The sequence below is a fragment of the Theropithecus gelada genome, unplaced genomic scaffold, assembly GCF_003255815.1.
Source record: "Theropithecus gelada isolate Dixy unplaced genomic scaffold, Tgel_1.0 HiC_scaffold_15801, whole genome shotgun sequence".
NCBI lineage: Eukaryota > Metazoa > Chordata > Mammalia > Primates > Cercopithecidae > Theropithecus > Theropithecus gelada.
The window spans coordinates 18,980-40,638 of record NW_020257550.1 but is presented as its reverse complement, the minus strand read 5'-3'; the positions used below and the strand labels follow the sequence as shown (position 1 = coordinate 40,638).

Here is a 21,659-nt window from a genome sequence, read left to right as displayed (position 1 = left end):
ACAGGATACACTTTATGTGGGACCATCCTTGTTTTTTTTTTTTTTTTCCTGGACCCTTTTTGTTTGTGTATCTGCTCGGAGGAACCATTTGGTTTTTTTTTTTGAGACAGTCTCACTTTGTCGTCCAGGCTGGGGCACAGTGGTGTAATCTTAGCTCAGTGCAACCTCCGCCTCCCAGGGTCAAGTGATTCTCGTGCCTTAGCCTCCCGAGTAGCTGGGATTACAGGCATGCAGCACCATGCCCACCTAATTTTTATATTTTTAGAAGAGATGGGGTTTCACCCTGTTGGCTACACTGGTCTCGAACTCCTGACTTTCTAGTGATCCGCCTGCCTCAGCCTCCCAAAGTGCTGGGATTACAGGCATGAGCCACCATGCCCAACCTCCAGGTGGCCATATTTTATTTTATTTTACTTATTTTTTATTTTATTTTATTTTATTTTTGAGACAGTCTTGCTCTGTTGCCCAGGCTGGAGTGCAGTGGTATGATCTCAGCTCACTGCAACTTCCACCTCCCAGGTTTAAGCGATTCTCCTGCCTCAGCCTTCTGAGTAGCTGGGATTACAGGCATTACCAACAGGCTAATTTTTGTTTTTTGTTTTTGTTTTTTTTTGAGACAGAGCTTCGCTATTGTTGCCAGGCTGGAGTGCAATGCCACTATCTCGGCTCACCCCACCCCCGCCTCCCTTGTTGAAGCGATTCTCCTGCCTCAGCCTCCTGAGTAGCTAAGATTACAGGCACGCACCTCAAGCCCGGCTAATTTTGTATTTTTGATAGAGATGGGGTTGCTCCATGTTGGTCAAGCTGGTCTCGAACTCCCGACCTCAGGTGATCCTCCTGCCTCAGCCTCCCAAAGTGCTGGGATTACAGGTGTGAGCCACCATGCCTGGCCTGTATTTTTAATAGAGATGGGGTTTTGCCATGTTGGCCAGGCTGGTCTTGAACTCCTGACCTCAAATGATGCACCCGCCTCAGCCTCACAGAGTTCTGGGGCTATGGCATGAGCCACTGCGCCTGCCCTAATTTTTGTATTTTTATTAGAGACGGGATTTTACCATGTTGGTCAGGCTGGTTTCGAACTCCTGACCTCAGGTGATCAGACTGCCTCGACCTCCCAAAGTGCTGGGATTACAGGTGTGAGCCGCTGCACCTGGCCTCCAGGTAGCCACATTTTAAAGTAGGATTCAGCGTCAGATATCCCAGGCCTTGCTCACTGCATTTCACAACTCTGCTTCTCATTGCCCACACGCCTGTCTTTTCCCTAAATGGGATTCATTCCACTGCAGTCAAAATATGCAGAAAAAGCACAAGGCCTTGCATGGACTCTGAAATAGTGGCCTTGATTTGGCAGAGGTTTGTTCATTGACGACTCAATTAAAGGGCAAGAAGGCATTTCCTAGTGGATACCTTTGTACATGTGTGATTTCTGAAGTGTTTCGGTTTTACTTTAAAATAAGGCTTTGGGTATCCTTTTGTAGGTGGATAAACACATTCGAAGGCTTGACGCAGACCTGGCGCGCTTTGAGGCAGATCTGAAGGACAAGATGGAGGGCAGTGATTTTGAAAGCTCCGGAGGGCGAGGGTTAAAAAGCAAGTCTGTTAATTTTTTTTCTTTATTACTGTTAACTATGGAGTTTTGAAGAGTTTTGTCCCAGTAAATCATTAAAGTATGATCACTAGGGTAAGTATCATATTTGGGTAAACCTTGTCTTGCAAGCTGGGCACAGTGGCTCACGCCTGTAACCCCAGCACTTTGGGAGGCCGAGGCAGGAGGATTGCTTGAGGCTGGGAGTTTGAGACCAACCTGGGCAACATAGTGAGACCTCATCTCAACAAAAAAGTTAAAAATTAGCCGGGTGTAGTGGTGCACACCTGTGGTCCCAGCTACTTGGGAGGCTGAGGTGGGTGGATTGCTTGAGCCTGGGAGGTCAAGGCTGCGGTGAGCTATGATTGTTCCATTGCACTCCAGCCAGCCTGGGAGACAGAGCGAGACTCCTTCTTAAAACAAAACACAAAACTTGCCTTGCTTTAGAGAATTCTATAAAAATAATTTTCATCTTGATTGTTTTTCAGAAGGCCGGGGTCAGAAAGAAAAAAGAGGGTCCCGGGGCCGAGGCAGGAGGACATCAGAGGAAGATACACCAAAGAAAAAGAAGCATAAAGGAGGGTAAGAGGCTTTCCCCTCTTTTTCCCAGAAGAACAAATACCCATAGCCAGTATCCCGGATGTAGAAACACTCATGGAAGCTGACCCTTGAGTGAAGTGCACTCCACGTGCTGGGTGGCATTCGGGTTCTTCTGGTTCTTACGCTGTGCGCCTGTCATCAGCCCGTTCTCACCGCGGCCATGGAGGGGGTGCCGTTGTCGGGCATTTTCCGTGTCGCAGGGACCTGCCCAGGCGTTAGAGCTGCTGTGGTGTGGCTGGGCCTGCACCTGGAGTCTGACTCCAGTGCCTGTCTTCTTAGCCACGGTGTGTGCTGCCCTGCTAGGGACAGTAGGTTGGTGAGCGTGTTGTTGACAGAGGCCAATGTAAACCACTCTTTAAGTAGCTAGATTTCTGTGTATCTGTCAGTTATTTTATGTGTCAGTATACAGTTTGCATATATTCATTGTTAAATTATGTGGCCACATTTATTAAATAGACATGTCATTTAACTTGAAGTTCTTTGAGATACTTTATTTAAAGCATTCTCCCACTGACACCCTCCCTGCCAAAGGTATTGTGTACCCTCCAAAGAGATCAGAGCATTACCTCGGAGGAGTGACATTTAGACTAAAGAGAAAATGCTGAAATGCCACAAAGCCTCTATGGAGATGATTCTGGTGGGGAGTGGTCAAAGAGTGTCAGTTTTGGGCATGGTGGCTCATGCCTATAATTCCAGCACTTTCGAAGGCCAAGGCGGGAGGATCACTTGAGCCCAGGAATCTGAGACCAGTCTGGGCAACAAAGTGAGACCCCCATCTCTACAAAAAATAGAAAAAATTAGGTGAGTGTGGTGGTGTGAGCTGTAGTCCCAGCTACTAGGGGAAACTGAGCTGGGAGGATCGTGAGCCATGATCGCACCACTGCACTCCAGCCTGGTCCACAGCGTGAGATTCTGTCTCAAAAAAAAAAAAAAAAAAATAGTTCTTCATGACAAAAAAGGCACCATTTTCGGTTTTTTTGTTTTTTGTTTTTTTTGAGACAGGGTTTCACTCTTGATGCCCAGGCTGGAGTGCAATGGCACAATTCTCCTGCCTCACTCTCCTGGATAGCTGGGACTACAAGCGTGCACTACCATGGCCAGCTAATTTTTTGTATTTTTAGTAGAAATGGGGTTTCACCATGTTAGCCAGGCTGGTTTCAAACTCCTGACCTCAGGTGATCCACCCGCCTCAGCCTCCCAAAGTGCTGGGATTACAGGCGTGAGCCACTGCACCCGGCCCAATTTTCAGGTTTTGGTTTTTTTGTTTTTTTTTTTTTAAGATGGAGTCTCACTCTGTCACTCAGGCTGGAGTGCAGTGGCACAATCTTGGTTCACCGCAACCTCTGCCTCCCAGGTTCAAGCAGTTCTCCTGCCTGAGCCTCCTGAGTAGCTGGGACTACAGGTGCATGCCACCACATCCAGCTAATTTTTTGTATTTTTAGTAGAGATGAGGTTTCACCTTGTTAGCCAGGATGGTCTTGATCTCCTGACCTCATGATCCACCTGCCTTGTCCTCCCAAAGTGTTGGGATTACAGGTGTGAGCCACTGTGCCCTGCTGCAATTTTCAGTTTTGAAATCTAGTGCTTAGCCTTTTGGCCAGGCGCAGTGGCACATGCCTATAATTGCAGCACTTTGGGAGGCCAAGGCGGGTTAATCACCTGAGGTCAGGAGTTCAGGACCAGCCTGAGCAACACCGTGAAACCCCGTCTCTACCAAAAATGCAAAATACTTAGCTGGGTGGTGGCATCTGCCTGTAATCCCAGCTACTTGGGAGGCTGGCGCAGGGAGATTGCTTGAACCTGGGAGGTGGAGGTTGCAGTGAGTCAAGATCGCACCACTGTACCCCAGCCTGGGCGACAGAGCGAAACTCCATCTCAAAAAAAAAAAAAAAATCCCTATATTCTTGTATTGTAAAGTAGTGCACAGATACAGAAAACCGCACAGAACAAACGTGGTTTAATTAATTTCCGTAAAGTGAAGGTCTTTGTAACTAGCACCTAGTCAGTGATTAGCTGCAGTTGGAAGGCCTTCCATATGCCCTGTTAAAATGATAAACTCCTTCTGTCCCCAAATAAACATGATGCAGATTTCTAGTGTTTATTTCCTTGTTTCTTTAATAGTTTTATAGTGCATTCCTAGACACTATACATTATAGTTTAGTCCTGTTTTTCTAACTTTTTAAATTAACTTTATTAAGGAATAATTTACATGCAATGAAATGTTATTCTAAATGTACAGTTTGATGCTGCATTCAGTTCCTTTAAAGCTATGGAAGTTTTCAGGCTTTGTATTTCTTCTCGGGTCAGTTTTGGACAAAATCTGTGTCTTTCAAGAAATTTGTTTCATGTAAGTTGTCAGATTTTCTTGACATCAGGTTGTTAATAATTTTGCATTATTATGGTTCGGATGTAGTGTCTGTGTTGATGGCCCCTCTTTCAGTCCTGATATTGGTAATTTGTGTTTCTCTCATTTTGTCTTGATCCTTTTTTTTTTTTTTGAGACAGGGTCTCGCTCTGTCACCCAGGCTGGAGTGCAGTGGCATGATCTTGGCTCACTGCAGCCTCACCTCCTGGGCTCAATATATCCTCCCACTTTGGCCTCCCAAGTAGCTGGGACCACAAGTGCATGCCACCATGCCTGGCTAATTTTTTATTTTTTTGGTAGAGATGGAGTTTCGCCATGTTGCGCAGGATGGTCTCAAACTCCTGAGCTCAAGTGATCCACCCATGTTGGCCTCCCAAAGTGCTGGAATATAATTTTTTTTTTTTTTTTTTGGTGAGACAGAGCCTTGCTCTGTTGCCCAGGCTGGAGTGCAGTAGTGCAATCTTGGCTTACTGCAACCTCTGCCTCCCGGGTTCAAGCGATTCTCTTGCCTCAGCCTCCTGAGTAGCTGGGATTAGGGGCACGTACCACCATGCCTGGCTAATTTTTTTTTTTTTTTTATTTTTAATAGAGACAGAGTTTTGCCATGTTGGCTAGGCCGGTCTTGAACTCCTGACCTCAGGTGATCCGCCTGCCTTGGCCTCCCAACATACTGGGATTACAGGCGTGAGCCACCACACCTCGCCTAGAATTTTTTTTTTTTTTTTGAAACAGAGTCTCTGTGTCTCCCAGACTGCAGTGCAGTAGTGCGATCTCGGCTCACTGCAAGCTCCACCTCCCGGGTTCATGCCTTTCTCCTGCCTCAGCCTCCTGAGTAGCTGGCGCCCACCACCACCCCGGCTAATTTTTTGTATTTTTAGTAGAAACGGGGTTTCACCGTGTTAGCCAGGAGGGTCTCGATCTCCTGACCTCGTGATCCACCCGCCTTGGCCTCCCAAAGTGCTGGGATTACAGGTGTGAGCCACCACGCCCAGCCGCATTTTTTTTTCATGCTATTTCTTTGCCTTGTAACTTATGTAGAAGTATGTGTCTCAACTTCCAAATAATTTGGGATTTTTCAGATACCTTTCTAATTTTAATTTTTAGTTGAGTTCTGTTGTAGTCAAAGAACATTATATAATTGAAATCCTTTGAAGGCTAGCTAATTTTTGTATTTTTAGTAGAGACAGGATTTCACCATGCCGGACAGGCTGGTCTCGAACTCCTGACCTCAAATGATCTGCCCACCTTGGCCTCCCCTCCCTGTAAAGTGCTGGGATTACAGGCGTGAGCCACTGCACCCAGCCTTCATTGCAATATTTGGTCTGTTCATATTTAACATAATTAATGATATGGTAGAATTTAGATTCACCATCTTGCTATTAGTTTTCTATTTGTTCCTTCTGTTCCTTTCCTGTCTTCTTTTGGACTAATCAAGTGTTTTTTTAGCATTCCGTTTTTTTTCCCACTCTTGTCTTATTAGCTATACTTCTTTGCTTTTTTTTTTTTTTTTTGAGACAGAGTTTCGCACTGTTGCCCCGGCTGTAGTGCAATTCGCAATGGCGTGATCTCGGCTCACTACAACCTCCACTTCCCAGGTTCAAGTGATTCTCGTGCCTCAGCCTCCTGAGTAGCTGGGATTACAGGCGTGCGCCACCACACCTGGTTAATTTTTGTATTTTTAGTAGAGACGGGGTTTCGCTATGTTGGCCAGGCTGATGTCAAACTCCTGGCCTCCAGTGATCCTCTCGCCTCAGCCTCCCAAAGTGGTGGGATTACAGGCATGAGCCACCGAGCTTGGCCCAACTTTTATTTCTTAATATTTATTTTCTTTCTTTAAAAATTTCTTTTCCGTGCATATTCTGCTTATGTATATTTCTTTTTTTTTTTTTTTTTTGAGACGGAGTCTCGCTCTGCCGCCCAGGCTGGAGTGCAGTGGCCAGATCTCAGCTCACTGCAAGCTCCGCCTCCCGGGTTCACGCCATTCTCCTGCCTCAGCCTCCGGAGTAGCTGGGACTACAGGCGCCCGCCACCTCGCCCGGCTAGTTTTTTGTATTTTTTAGTAGAGATGGGGTTTCACCGTGTCAGCCAGGATGGTCTCGATCTCCTGACCTCGTGATCCGCCCGTCTCTGCCTCCCAAAGTGCTGGGATTACAGGCTTGAGCCACCGCGCCCGGCTGCTTATGTATATTTCTTTATGTGGATGCAAATTTCTGTCTGTTGTCATTTCTCCTCTACTGAAGAACTTTAACATTTTTTACGGTATGTGTATGCTGATGGTGATGAATTCTCTAAGTTTTTATTTCTCTGAAAATGCTTTTATTTTGCTGCATATAGAATTTTCGGTTAACCTTTTTTTTTAATCATTAAAGGTGTTCTCTCGTTTTCTTCTTTCATTGATTCTGATGATAAATTAGTGATAATAATTATTTTTGGTGATTTTTTTTTTTTGCTTCTAAGATTTCTCATCGTCACTGGCTCTTAACAGTTTGGTTATGATGTGTCTTGGTGTGATTTTTTGTGTATATTTTGCGTGGAACTTGTGCGTCTTTGAACTGTTGGTTTATACTTTGCATCAAATTTGGAAAATGTTCAGCCAGTTCTGCAAATATTTTTGTGCTCTGCTTTCTCCCCTTCCTGCGATCCAGTTCCCTGTGTGTTTCTTAGTTTAGATTTTCTCACAGCTCAGTGAGGCTCTGCTTACTTTCTGTAAGCTTTTTTCTTTCTGTACTTCAGTTTGATTTGTTTCTATTACTTTATCTATTTATTTATTTATGAGACAGGTTCTGGCTCTGTCGCCCAGGCTGGAGTGCAATGGCACAATCTCGGCTCACCGCAGCCTCCGCCTCCCGGGTTCAAGCCATTCTCCCGCCTCAGCCTTCCAAGTAGCTGGGATAACAGGTGAGCGTCACCACACCCGGCTAATTTTTGTATTTTTAGTATAGACGGGGTTTCAGCATGTTGGCCAGTCTGGTTTCAAACTCCTGGCCTCAAGTGATCCGCCCAGCTTGGCCTCTCACCTTCCCTTTCCTCCTTTCCTCCTTTCTCTTTCTCTCTTTCTCTCTCTCTCTCTCTTTCTTTCTTTTTTTTTTTTTTTAAAGGTCTTGCTTGGTCGCCCAGGCTGGAGTGCATTGGTACAATCTTGGCTCACTGCAAGCTCTGCCTCCCGAGTTCAAGCGATTCTCTGCCTCAGCCCCCCAAGTAGCTGGGATTACGGGCGCATGCCACCATGACTGGCTAATTTTGTATTTTTAGTATAGATAGGGTTTCCCCATGTTATGCAGGCTGGTCTTGAACTCCTGGCCTCAGGTGATCTGCCCGTCTTGGCCTCCTGATGTGCTGGGATTACAGGTGTGAGCCACTGTGCCCGGCCCTAAGTTAGTTTTAATCTCCTTTAATACAGTTTTCATTTAAGAGATTGTAGGGCTGGGCGCTTTGGCTCACGCCTGTAATCTCAGCACTTTGGGAGGCTAAGGTGGGAGGGTCATTTGTGTAGCCGGGATTACAGGCATGTGCCACCATTCCTTGGTAACCAGCTTTTAAAAAAACAATCAGTCCTATTTCCCGGCTGGGTGTACATGTCTTATGATTTGTTATTAGTTCTCCGAACTTGGGTATAAAGGAAGCGTGGAGAGGGAAATTTCTGTTCTCCCCAGGATGTGTTTGCTCTGTTTTAGTCCAGGCTGATAGGCTTGGGGGCCTGGGGCGGGGCAGGGTCTCAGCTTCAGGTCCACCCAGGCCCCTCGAGGACCCTGAGCTCTTGACTGAGTGCCCCAGGGAGCCTGCGGATTGCCCTCTGCGGAAGACTCTGCCCTGTAGGTTCATCTGCACTTCAGTGGGTTTAGATTTCCTCTCTCGCCTCCTGCCCCCAGCGGCTTCTGCAGTTGGTAGAAGTACGGGGTAGGAGACTGGCGGTGCCCGAGCACACCCCTTCCTCGAGAACTCCAAGGCTGCAGGGATTTTCCATCTGCTTTTAGTGGCTCTGTGCAGCCTCTGGACTCTGTAAATGGTGGGGACACAGCCGCCATGTGTGGCTGTGTGGGCTCAGCGTGGCCCGGTGGCCAGCCCAGCCCTCACTCAGTGCATGAGGCAGGTGGACACCCACCCCAACACCCCCCAGCACCGGCTGCAGGTCATCCAGCGCTTGTTCTCCACAGCTCCCCCACATCTTTGAGAATGTGGTTTTTGTGACTTGCTGGGTTTTGTGTTTTCTAACTCAGTGAGAACAGCGTTGAGTCTTCCTGCTCCTTCCTGCTTGGAACCTGAAGGCCCTGTCCCGACCGTGCCTTTTCTGTGTGAAAGCGGAACTCCTCCTGGTCTCTTCCTCACCCAGCACTATTTCTCAAGGGCATGCTAGGCATGAGGAGTGCAGGCACCTATGGTGGTGAAGGAGACCCCAGCTCCCTTTCTCAAGGGCATGCTAGGCATGAGGAGTGCAGGTACCGGGGTCCTCGTGGTGGTGAAGGAGATCCCAGCTCCCTGTTGGGGTTGGGGCTTCCTCCCTGAGTGCTCTGCCCTGCTTCAGAGACCTCAGGAACAGCCAGCACCTCTGCAAACACAGGAAGATCCACCGTGGCCTCATGGCTTTTCCTGTCCTGACAGTGCACTGACCAGCACTGTTTAGTAGCAGTCGGAGCCTGGGAGCTCAGCGCTGCCTGCCGGGCAGGTTGCAGTAGTGACAGATGAGGGGGTGATCACTGATGGCGACAGTTGCGGGGCTCCTGCGGCTCCGGGCTGGATCTAGCTTGTGTGCGAATCTCTTTCTTCTCCATGCCCCCGAGTGGCAGTGCTGCTCCTGTCCCGTTGCAAGACGTCGAGACAGGCTGGCAAGGCGAGCTCTGAAGCTGGGCTCTAACGCCCAAGGTGCCAAGCAGGCCCCTTCCAGAGGGACAGGAAGATGGTGCAGGTGGGCAGACAGGGTGTCCTGAGGACCAATCGGTTGAACCCAAAGCCTGGGCCCGCTGGGGCGGGAGTGTGCACTCACGTGCCTCCAAGGGCATCATCCTGGGTGTGCGCAGGCGCCCGCCTGCCCCTGGGCTCTGGAGCTCTGTGGAGCTCTGTGGCGCGCGTTCCTGACCCATCAGCACAGTGGGTTTTCACGCCCCTCTTGGTCACGCTGTGGTGCCAGGCTGCTCTGCTTCAAGGCAGGTCCTGTTCCCTGCTGGGGACCTGGGAGCATGCGCCATTCTGTCCCTGTGGCCTGCCCTCTTCAGGCCTGTTCCCCACGTGCCCAGGGCCCTTCCTGGAATGCAGTGTTCCTAGACCACACAGATGCTCCGGGTCTCGTCTGAGATCCCATGACCTGAGGCTGCCCCCTGCGCTGTTGCTGCCCTGTGGCCTTGCTCTGGCGTGTGGACGAAGGGCAGTGTCACCTGTAGCACCTGGAATCCCGGAGCTTGGACAGGCAGCCAGTCCCCTGCTAGGAGCTACGTGGAGTGCTGGGAAGCCATTGGGGCCGGGCGTGGAGGGGCTCACTGGCACCATCTGGCGAGGGTTGCCTGCCATGCCCTGGGGAATTGGCACAGAGGGTGCCTCTTGTGGCATTGGAGCTGAAGGGAGTCAGAGAGCAGCCGCTGACAGCTGGGGTCAACCCAGCCTGTGCAAGGGACAGGGCTCCCCATGGCCTCCTGGTTGCCTCCCTCAGGGCTGGTGGTAGCGCTCCCTGGCCACGCGCCATGGCGCTCCCTCAGGTGAGACTGGAGAGGCCAGTGAGGCCTCCACGCCAGCCTCAGCTTCTGGGGTGCCCTTGCTGGGTGGTCCCCTCATGCCCCCAGCCTTCTCCCACTACCGTCAAATCTGGCCAGCACCCTCAAACCCGGTGATGCCGAGACACAGGTCAAGATGTCGGTTCCGGCTTTGTGGACAGAATTGGACTCGGCGCAGAAGAGGAGGGCGTCACAGAGAGCATTTCGGGGACTGTTGGCAGCAGAGGGTGCTGCCCTGCTCTCCACGGGTGAGAGGTGACGCGAGGAGACTGCGGGAGCCCCTTGGAGGTGAAGCCACAGGTGTCAGCCCGGAATCGGCAGGTGGCTGAGACGTAGACCCTTGTGTGCCACTGTCAGAGGAGAGGCCCGAAGACTACTTGAGACTGTTGCTTGAAAGCAGTATCGGCGGCACCTGGACCTGGACTTGTGACACTGATGGATTTCAGCTCTAAAGAGAAACTCTTGTCTAGTCCCAGACAGAAAGAGCAGGAGAGCAGATTACCCGCAAAGGACAGACTTAGATGGGCACCCCTGTGCCAGAGGGCAGCGGGGAGGCTGGGTGCATGCTGAGCCCAAGAGAGTGTGTGTGTGTGTGTGTGTGTGTGTGTGTGTGTGTGTACAGGCAATTGCAAAGGCGTAGAAGAGCTTTAGACAGGTGTCTGAGGAAAAGCTGAGTGTTGATTCCCTCTAGGAACCAGACTTCTCCTCCTTGGCTCTCCCTAATTGCAACTGTTTTTCTCACCGCCATGTTCCTCCTGCTAACCTGCCGTGTTTATGTAGCAACTAGACATTCTTGGGTTGGAGGGTGGGATAGGGAAGATACTTTTTCTGTCTGTACTAACGGGAATACACTGTCTATACTACCTGCAGCTTGTACGTTTATTTGAAAAATACTGAAATATAAAAGCATAAATTTCCCCCTAAGTGCATCCCTTTCAAACGGGAAAGTCTCCACCTGAGGTCTGTGGTCCTGGTGGGGCGGCCATGGTGCTGCAGGTGGCAGGCTTGGAGGGAGGCATGGGCAGGGTGGAATACCCGCCAGGCTGCTGTGTAGAAACCCACGTGGGGAGTGACAAGGATGGCGTGTGGTCAGAAGGGGCCCTGTGCCAGGTGGACAGCTGGATGGGTGGTGGGCGGTCCAGGGAGTGTGTGGGGAGCTGCTGGTTTAGTGAGATTGGGCCAGAGGTGCCTGAGTAGGTGCGTGGAGGGCCCGGGTGCAGGATGCACAGCTGTTCTCGTGGGAGGAGGTCATGGTTACGGGAGATCTGTTGACGGTGCAGGCCGTTCTGACACCTGTCAGTCTGGGGTGGGAGGCTGGCAGGCTTCTCTCAAGTGTCAGCCATCTGCTGGTGGAGGTGACATGTGCTTGTCTCTAAAGGGGCTGGGGTCTTTGGAGGGATGGCCGAGAAGGGTGAGTCCAGAGATCCCTGGGGGAGTCCCATCTGGGAGGAGGGACCGAGACAAGAGTGGACTCGTCCCCAGAGTGGGACCAGAGCCCTGGTGCTGTGGGTGAGTGCTGCGCTTCACGACCTCTTGGGTGCCATCCGTTCCCCTGTGTCCCCGCCTGGGTCCAAAGATGGGTGTGATGTCTCCACCCCTGTGCTGCCAGCTGCTACTGTTTCTGGATTTTTGTGGGTAACAGCTTTCTTTCTAGCATCAGCTGACAATCTTTTCGTATCCTTAATGATTTTCTTGCTGCGCCTTCTGAGAACATTGCATGTTCAGAGGGGTTATTGAGGTTTTGAAAATGTGTGCTCCAGAAGAAAACGTCCACAAGGTGTGTATTCAGTTAGTGAATGACTGCAGTGGCCGGCCCTGGAGTCACATTCGTTTCTGAAGGACAATAGGAAAAATGCTTTAAAAAAAGCATTTAAAAAAAAGCATTAAAAAAGCTTATTCATTATGTGTCGCTCAGAGCACGGTACAGATTACCCCCTTGGAATGATCGTCGTCAGAGTTTTGGGGTGAGGGGGCCTTAAGTCAGAGGCAGAAGGGCCCGTGGTGTCTGCGCCGCCTCACTTCCCGCCATGGCCTTCAGCGGTTCCTGTGCCTTGTCCCCTGCAGGTCTGAGTTCACTGACACCATCCTGTCTGTGCACCCCTCCGACGTGCTGGACATGCCGGTGGACCCAAACGAACCCACGTACTGCCTGTGCCACCAGGTCTCCTACGGGGAGATGATCGGCTGTGACAATCCAGACGTGAGTGTTGCCTGCGGGATTCGCGCCATGGAGCACGGTCTTGTGTGGGGCAGGGCTGGCGGGTGTTGGCATTTCCTGTATTTTGAGTACAGAACATGAGGTGTGTTGACTGCGGTTTCTTCCTTTACTTTGCAGTGTCCAATTGAGTGGTTTCACTTTGCCTGCGTGGACCTTACCACGAAACCCAAAGGAAAATGGTGAGTGGGGATGCTCGCTCCGTTTTCTCCCAGCCTGCTGGGTGTCGGGCTGCTGGCCTCCCCAGGAGAAGGCGCTCGATGGCGGGATCTTGCCAGGCTTAGCGGGGCGCGGTAGCCACGTAGGCATGCCCCACAGTGGCCTCAAGGAGTGTGGCTGGCTGGCTGGCTGCTCTGGATGTGGCTTTTTCCCTCCTTCGCTGCTGTGCCTGTCCGAGCCGGCAGAGGGATGTCTTCACCCCGGGACAGCGGTTACCAAGTTACGTAATATTCACGTTCACGGCCCCTCCTGAAGGACAACCTTCCGGACTCTGCGGGAGGTAGGGATCGTCTTAAATCAGAATGAGAGGTTCTTGTCCCCTAGGGAAATCTGGGAAGGATAGCACGAGAGGTGAGTCCTGAAGCCGGGGCGTGGATCTGGGGCCTGTGGCTCTGTCTGGTGGAGAAGAGTGCAGGTGCCAGGAGCAGTTTATCTTCCTGACCCTTGCATCCCCTTGGCAATGGCAACTTTCTGCATTGTTGTTCCTCAGATTTCATTTAAATAAAAACTTACAGTCTGGGCAACATCGAGAGACCCCATCTCTACAAAAAATACAAAAATTAGCTGGGCGTGGTGGTGCGTGCCTGTGTCCCAACTACCTGGGAGGCGCAGGCGGGAAGGTGGCTTGAGTCTGGAAGTCCAAGGCTTCAGTGAGCTGAGATTGCGCCACTGCACTCCAGCCTGGGCGAGAGAGCAAGACCCTGTCTCAAATAAATAAATAAAAAGATAAAAACCTGGCTTTGTTTGCCTGTGCTGAAAATCTAAAAATGGATATACGTTCTGAAAATGAAATCGGAATGTGCTCTTCTGTGTGGCACTCAGAGGTCATCGTGGCAGCGTGTTTGAGACTCCGGCAGACTCGCCCAAGTTGGTGAGAGCCAGTTATCCTTGGTGTTCGGTGTGAGGACACAGAGGGAAAGGATGCTGTGTCTCGGAGGCTGGCCGAGCTCATGGTGTCATGTGGCATCAACACAGGCTGCCCTGTCACGGGGACACATGGCACTGCAGTGCCCCATGCTGTGCAGCCAAGGGACGGTGCATCAGGGTTTGGAGAAGGGGCATGGTGGCTATTAGGGCGGAGGGCCCTGGGCAGGCTCGGCCTGGGCCAGGCGGGGGTTGACAGTTGCCTTCACATGCAAGTCAGCTGCCTCCTGCGTGGGGAACCTATGGAATGTCCTCTGTGGCCAGCAGCTGCCTCTGTTCAGGAGTTCCCGGTGCGTGCGGCTCCGGAACTTGCTCAGAGTCACCAGGGAGCACTTGTGAGATGGCAGCTTCCAGGGCCCGTGCAGGGTGCCTGGCTGGGTTTCTGTGGGCCTGAGGGGCTGCCATACTCATGCGTGCTTGGTACCTGCAGCCCCCAGACTCCAGACAGAGGGCACCAGCGACCCTGCCATCGGCCGGGGAAGGAGGACCCACCTGTTAAGGAGGAACGCCTGGGTGTCAAATCGCTTTTGCTCATTGACGTGTATCTGTCAACTTCAGAACCAACCTCCTGCATAGAGCCGCGCACATAGGCGCGTTTTCCCTGCAGGAAGGCCGCAGCCCCACTCTGTGTGCCTCTCCTGGTGCCGGCCCCCTGGCCTCCAGCAGGCCTGGCAGACATGGGGAGGCGGGGCCTGGGCACGCTGCGCCCTGGTGGAAATGGCAACCAGGGCCTCACTGCGCCTTTCTTGTCACAGGTTCTGTCCACGGTGTGTCCAGGAAAAGAGGAAGAAGAAGTAGGAGGAGCTGTGTGCCCGGATCCGAGGAGCAAGTTAATCTCTTCCTTCATTCGTGTTGCAATATTTCCCTTCATTTTACAACTACCTTGTTCGGTTGATACTTAGTAACTCCGTGGCCAGTTGAAATTCTGGATGTTTCCTAGAACAAGAACCCATCAAACCCTGTTCGCACAGAAGGGCGACCTTGCAGGGACTCGCCGCCTTGACGTTAGCGTGGCTTTTACAGGACCCCCCCGCGCATCAGCAGGGAGCCCCCGCGGATGTGGCGGGTGCGCGTGAGCCCGGGCTGCCAGGCCAGACGTGCGAGCTGCGGGGACGTGGTAACCTGGTCCACGGCCGCCGCTTTGCAGCGCGCGGCGCCACCCTCGCGTAGCTTTCCTGTGGTTTTCCAGGACTGTTTGGTACAGCCCAGGCTCCCTGCGCCCCAACGCCGCTGGAGCACGCCTGCCACTGAGCGGCGCGGGTGGGGCCCGTGCCTCCTCCCACTCAGCGCCGCGCCGCATCCGGCCGCCGTGCACTCCTGCTTGGGCGCCTCTGACGGCCCGGGAGGGCTGGGGGCCCTTCCTCGGAGGAAGTGGCCTCCGCTTCACTGTGCGCTGCCTTTTTAGCTTGGACTTCAGTCCTCCCTTGGGGGAGTCACTTCTGGAGTAAACGGCTCTTCATTAGCTTGGAGTAGCTGTGGGTCCTGTGACCAGCAGCCACCAGACCCTGGAACAGAGCTGGGCTGATGTTCCGTTTCTCTGGGAATTGGTGATGTTTTTACTGTGAAGATGAAATTATCCTAATAGCATGAAGATCATGGGTCTACGTGTGTCTGTGAAGTGAGTCCCGTCTGCCAGGAGCTGATGAACCACGAATGCCTCTGCTTGTGCATTCCCAGGCCCGCAGCTCCCGTCCAAGGGGACTCTGATGTGAATTTGTTGTGAATTTATTGTGCCACAATAGCAGTTCTGGAATGAAGCTAGGAAACTCGAGTGTGCTTTTTGTTTAATCAGCATTCACCAAGCTGAGCTGGAGCCGTCTTTTCGGTGGTAGTTGGGGAAGGCTGTGCAGATTTGCTCTGCTCTGATGCATTGGTGACGGTGCCTCACCTGCGGTTCCCGACAGCATCGCAGGCTCTGGGAAATCCTCTCCTGTGCCTTTAGAGGAAGGAGAGGATTCCTGAGGAATGCAGGGGAGCCTGTTTCTGTCCTCACACCACAGAAAGAAACCTGAGGGAAAACTGAGATGTGAGGTTCCCAACTTAAGCCTGGTTTTCTTCATGGTAGGGGGCCATTTGGAATGACAGCCTCACTTCCTCCTGATGGCTACATCTATATCTTTTCCTCCTGTTTTTAATGTTTCACTAGGGAGAGGAAATAAAGCAGAAAGGAACGTGTGAAGCTCTGTGTCTCAGACGGGGCCCTCCCCACGAGAAGCCGGTAGTCAGTGAGTGAGAACAAGAGAACAAGAACATCCTGAACAGTCCTGGTTGGGATGGTGTCCACATTCTTGCTCTGCGGTTCTTGAACCACATGGGTGTCTCTGGGCCACCTGTCCTTTCCGGGAGCCGGCCGAGGGTGTGGGGCAGTGGGTGGGAGTGGATCCTCTGGGTGCAGGTGCCCGGCAGGTGCAGGCAGGCAGTGGGCCACTGCTGCTGCTCGTCCCTGCCAGTGTCTGGACCTGAAGGGGCTCCCTCCAAGCGATGCCTTCCTGTGGCTCAGAAGGGAAAGCGTCGGAGAGGGCAGGCTACACTGTTTCACACCCTCAGCCACGGCTGTGAAAATGGGTGGGTTTTGTTGGGTTTTTTCCTTTTTGAGACAGAGTCTCGCTCTGTCGCCCAGGCTGGAGTGCAGTGGTGCGATCTCGGCTCACTGCAAGCTCCACCTTCTGGGCTCAAGTGACCCTCCCACCTCAGCCTCCTGAGTAGCCGGGATTACAGGCACACACCATCAGGCCCAGCTAAGTTTTATATTTTGGTTGGAGACGGGGTTTCACCATGTTGGCCCGGCTGGTCTCAAACTTCTAGGGTCAAATGATCCACCTGCGTCGGCCTCCGAAAGTGCTGGGATTACAGGTGTGAGCTGCTGCGCTCAGCTGGGAGATGGGTTTTCATGTAATGACTTAATTTTTTGTTAACAGGCTTTGTGTGTGTGTGTGTTTTGTTTTTTGTTTTTTGTTTTTTTTTGAGATGGAGTTTTGCTCTTGTCACCCAGGCTGGAATGCAATGGCACCATCTTGGCTCACTGCAACCTCTGCCTCCTGGGTTCAAGTGATTCTCTCGCCTTGGCCTTCTGGGTAGCTGGGACTACAGGTGCCCACCACCACGCCTGGCTAATTTTTGTATTTTTAGTAGAAACGGGATTTCACCATGTGTGGCCAGGCAGGACTCGAACTCCTGACCTGAAGTGATCCACCCGCCTTGGCCTCCCAAAGTGCTGGGATGACCAGCATGAGGCACCACACCTGGCCAACACAGATGCTTAATGATCGTGGAGAATACATTGTGGAAAATTTTCTTCTCTCTTTTACCTTATTATGAGACGGAGTCTCCCTCTGTCACCCAGGCTGGAGTGCAGTGGTGCGATCCCGGCTCACTGCAAGCTCCCCCTCCCGCGTTCACGCCATTCTCCTGCCTCAGCCTCCCGAGTAGCTGGGACTACAGGTGCCCGCCACCATGCCCGGCTAATTTTTTTGTATTTTTTAGTAGAGACGGGGTTTCACCGTGTTAGCCAGGATGGTCTCAATCTCCTGATCTTGTGATCCACCCGGCTCAGCCTCCCAAAGTGCTGGGATTACAGGCGTGAGCCACCGTGCCCGGCCCTCTTGTACCATTTTTGTGAAGAGGGATAGGTAAGTGCAGGGAGTTTGTGCTGCAACAGTGCCTGGCAATTTTTCAGAAATGAGTTCGATATTTCACTCCACCTTTGAGCTGTTCACACCCATGGCTACCCCTGGAAGGAGCTGGGGTTGTTGATGCTTTTGGCTGCCTGGCTTCCTGAGGTCTCGCTGCTTTCTGGGGAAAGATGACTGGCTTCCACGTGGGAAGCTTCTGTCTAACACGTGATGATGTGGTCCTGCCTGCCACTGTGCACCTTCCCAGGTATTGAATTTTGACCTTTTCTTTTCAAGTTTCTGTGCTTATGTGCTTTTAATGTTTACTTTTGCCACTTACGATAATATCACCAAAATAATATGCAGAGAGTTTTGGAAGAAACACAGAAAACATGAGCAGAGTGAGACAATTCCTTGGGCTGTAGTTTGGACCCAACTGAATCCTGAGTACTCTGTGGCTGATGCTGTGCTGCCCGTGGGAGAGACACACTCAGGAGTGGCTGTTTGGCCAGAAAAGAAGGTCATGGTGCCTGGCCTGGCCCCAGCCCTGCAGGGACACAGGAGCCACACCATTTGCAGCATGCACACCTTGCTCCAGAAGGCCTGGCCGCCTTCTCCAGGGGGGTGATTCAGGGATTTAGTCTTGGACCAGACCCCCCTCCACAGCTGCCCAGCTCCAGACCCATCTCCTGGATTGAGGGTGTCTGGGCTGGACCCAGTGGGTCACTCTGGCAGCTTCATCTGAGCCGAAGGTGTGGGTCCTCTGTGGCTGTGTGATTGACCTCTATGGGAAGGAGCGTTCTGCCCATTTTCCTTGTTTTCAGTGCTGCGGTATCAGACAGTGATCTGAGGAAATCCTGTAGGGGAAGGCAGGCTGCTTTGAAAACAGGAGCTGGTGAAACTGAGCCCTCTGCATCTGTGAATGTGCCCCAGGTGCTGCTGCTGGGGACATGGATGCCGAGCGGAGGCCTGCATGGCCTCCTGAGCAGCAGCTGACCACCTGTCTCATGTTGGGCGGGACCCCTGGGCGGGTGGACACGAGACCACTGTTGGCCAGGGACACCGAGCGGAGGCCTACATGGCCTCCTGAGCAGCAGCTGACCGCCCGTCTCATGCTGGGTGGGACCCCTGGGCGGGTGGACATGAGACCACTGTTGGCCAGGGACACCGAGCGGAGGCCTCTGTGGCCGCCTGAGCAGCAGCTGACCGCCTGTCTCACTGTTGGCCAGGGCTTTGTGGCGTGGGTGTTTTCCAGTCTGCCTGGAGCAGCGAGCAGCAGCTGTGCAGACCAGTGGCGGTGGGAGGGTTTGCCGGGACAGATGGGGACACTGGCCAGCTTGTCTTCTGTCCAGCAGCCCCACTGTACTTGGTCTCCTGTCCTGTCATTGGGAGCCCTGGCTGGGGCTGCTTTGAGCAGTGACGCTGGCCCAGAGCAGCTTCCCACATGACCACAGAGCCGAGGGTCTGCCCTGTCCTAGGTTAGGTCTTCATGGTTTAGAATAAAACTGTGAGAGATGTTTATTATGGGCATTGAAGACTTAGGTTTTCCTAAATTTTCAGTGACCAGTGATCGGCCTTCAATACCTGTGCTGAGAAGAATTTTAAGCCAGGGGAAATGTGAGAAAATGTTCCCATTCAGGAGAGACTGTACTGGAGTTTCTTTCTTCCTCTGTATTTTGTGGTGTTCACCTTTAACCACATTTCATCCAAAAAGATGACGCAGCTTTAACATGAATGTTACATTTTTATTTTCAAGGAATTATCTATGTTCCCTTTGTAAAGGAAATATTGTAAATCTTTTTATTAGATAATGTAAAGATGTATATCAGTATTTTTGGATCATGTTATAGATTATGGATATATTGTTTAATAAATAAAGTATTTTTTGGAACAAACGGTTGAAAGTGCATCTGTATTAGCCCGTTTTCACGCTGCTGATAAAGACATACCCAAGACTGGGTAATTTATAAAGAAAAAGAGGGTTCTTTAAAAAAAAATTTTCTTTTCTTTTTCTTTTTTTGAGACACAGTCTTCTTGCTCTGTCACCCAGGCTGAAGTGCAATGGTACTGCATGATCTCGGCTCACTGTAACCTCTGCCTCCTGGGTTCAAGCGATTCCCCTGCCTCAGCCTCCTGAGGAGCTAGGAGTACAGGTGCATGCCACCACACCCTACTAATTTTTGTATTTTTAGTAGAGATGGGGTTTCGCCATGTTGGCCAGGCTGATCTTGAACTCCTGACCTCAGGTGATCCACCTGCCTCAGCCTTCCAAAGTGTTGGGATTACAGGCGTGAGCCTCTGCGCCTGACAGAAAAAGAGGTCTAATGGACCCTCAGTTCCACATGGCTGGGGAGGCCTCACAATGGTGGCAGGAGGCAAAAGGCACATCTTACATGGCGGCAGACAAGAGAGAATGAGAGCCGAGTGAAAGGGGTTTCCCCTTATAAAACCATCAGATCTCGTGGGACTTATTCACTACCACGAGAAAGGTATGGGGGAACCACCCCCATGATTCAGCATCATTCTGGGAAACGGGTGTAAAATGTCAGTGTTGGCTGGGCGCGGTGGCTCAAGCCTGTAATCCCAGCACTTTGGGAGGCCGAGACGGGCGGATCACGAGGTCAGGTGATCGAGACCATCCTGGCTAACATGGTGAAACCCCGTCTCTACTAAAAAATACAAAAAAGAAAACTAGCCGGGCGAGGTGGCGGGCATCTGTGGTCCCAGCTACCTGGGAGGCTGAGGCAGGAGAATGGCGTAAACCCGGGAGGTGGAGCTTGCAGTAAGCTGAGATCTGGCCACTGCACTCCAGCCTGGGTGACAGAGCGAGACTCCGTCTCAAAAAAAAAAAAATGTCAGTGTTGTGCCCAGAGACAAGTGTGTGAATTTGAATTTTGAAGGGGTATGCAGTGATTGGAGAGTGGTCTGCGGAGGACCCTGTGCCTTACCTTGGGTGGTTGCTCAAGTTCACTTCCAAGGAAGACATGTGAGAATGCTGCAGTTGCTCTAAGAGAGTACTGTGCTTGCTCTAGAAGGGCAAGACTTGCTGTGTTGTACTTGCCCTTTGGAAGCTGCTGGAGTCAGCTTGGGCTCTATATTAGTCCATTCTTGCATTGCCAGAAAGAACGACCTGAGACTGTGTAATTTATAAAGAAATGAGGTTTAATTGACTCACAGCTCTGCAGGCTGTACAGGAAGCATGGCGGGGAGGCCTCAGGAAACGTACATCATGGCAGAAGGCGGAGGGGAAGCAAGCACATTTTACCATGGCGGACCAGGAGAGAAAGGGAGCAGAGGGGAAAGGTGCCACGCTTTTAAACAAGCAGGTCTCCTGAGAGCTCACTCATTTTCACAAGAACAGCAAGGGGGAAATCTGCCCCCATGAGCCAGTCACCTCCCACCAGGCTCCTCCCCCAATATTGGGGATTACAATTCAACCTAAGATTTGGGCGGGGACACAAATCCAAACCGTATCAGGTTATCACAATGTCACAGACTGGGGGGCTTAACAAAAATGTCTCTTATTTCTGGAGATTGGTAGTCCAAGATTAAGGTGCTGGTGTTGTCTGGTGCCTGTCCAGGACTCTTCCCTTGGGTTGCCAAAATTGCCTTCTCACGTGTGCCGACATGACTGACTGGGAGAGGGAGCTCTCTGGTGTCTCTTATTTTACGGACGCATGTCCTGTTGGATCAGGACTCCACCCTTGTGACTGACTTTAACCTTAATTACTTCTTCAGAAGTCCCATCTCCAAATATGGCCATATTGGGGGTTACAGCTTCCGCATACGAGTTCTGGGGGACACAAACCTAATAGGAGCTGATGGGTCTCAAAACGTTGCCTCGAGCAGGGCATTAACAGAACCTGGGAAGAGCTGGGTCGTCACGAGGTACAGTCGGCCCCTCACCCACCATCCAGGTGAAACCAATCTGCAGACCAGAGTCCTCGCTGGAAGAGGAGGCTGATGCTGGGGGAAGGGCCCCACAACACTGAAACCAGCACATGCCATGTTTTCCTCCAAGCATTCTCCGAGGGTACATGTGGGCTTTGCCAGGGGTCTGTGCCCTGGGAAAAAGAAAAATCAGTTGTTATTATTTTTTGAGACAGAGTTGTTTTTTTGTTTTGTTGTGTTTTGAGACAGAGTCTCACTCTGTAGCCAGGGCTGGAGCGCAATGGTGTGATCTCAGCTCACTGCAACCTCTGCCTCCCAGGTTCAAGCCATTCTCTTGCCTCAGTCTCCCGAGTAGCTGGGATTACAGGCGCCCACCACCACGCCCGGCTAATTTTTGTATTGTTGGTAGAGACAGGGTTTCACCATTTTGGCCAGGTTGGTCTCAAACTCTCGACCTCAGGTGATTCACCTGCCTCAGCCTCCTAAAGTGCTGGGATTACGGGCGTAAGCCACCGTGCCTGGCCAGAAAAATCAGTTATTTTAGGGG

The 21,659-nt window shown here is 51.6% G+C and overlaps 1 protein-coding gene across 1 annotated transcript; it reads left to right on the top strand.

Moving 5' to 3' along the window:
* Positions 1-1,478: 1,478 nt before the first annotated feature.
* Positions 1,479-15,789, top strand: LOC112617010 (inhibitor of growth protein 5; the record flags this gene model as incomplete). Its single annotated transcript, XM_025373740.1, has 5 exons — positions 1,479-1,590; positions 2,074-2,167; positions 12,317-12,452; positions 12,588-12,649; positions 14,366-15,789. Coding segments are annotated over 5 exons (447 nt in total), but the record flags the coding sequence as incomplete, so codon positions are not given.
* Positions 15,790-21,659: the final 5,870 nt, after the last annotated feature.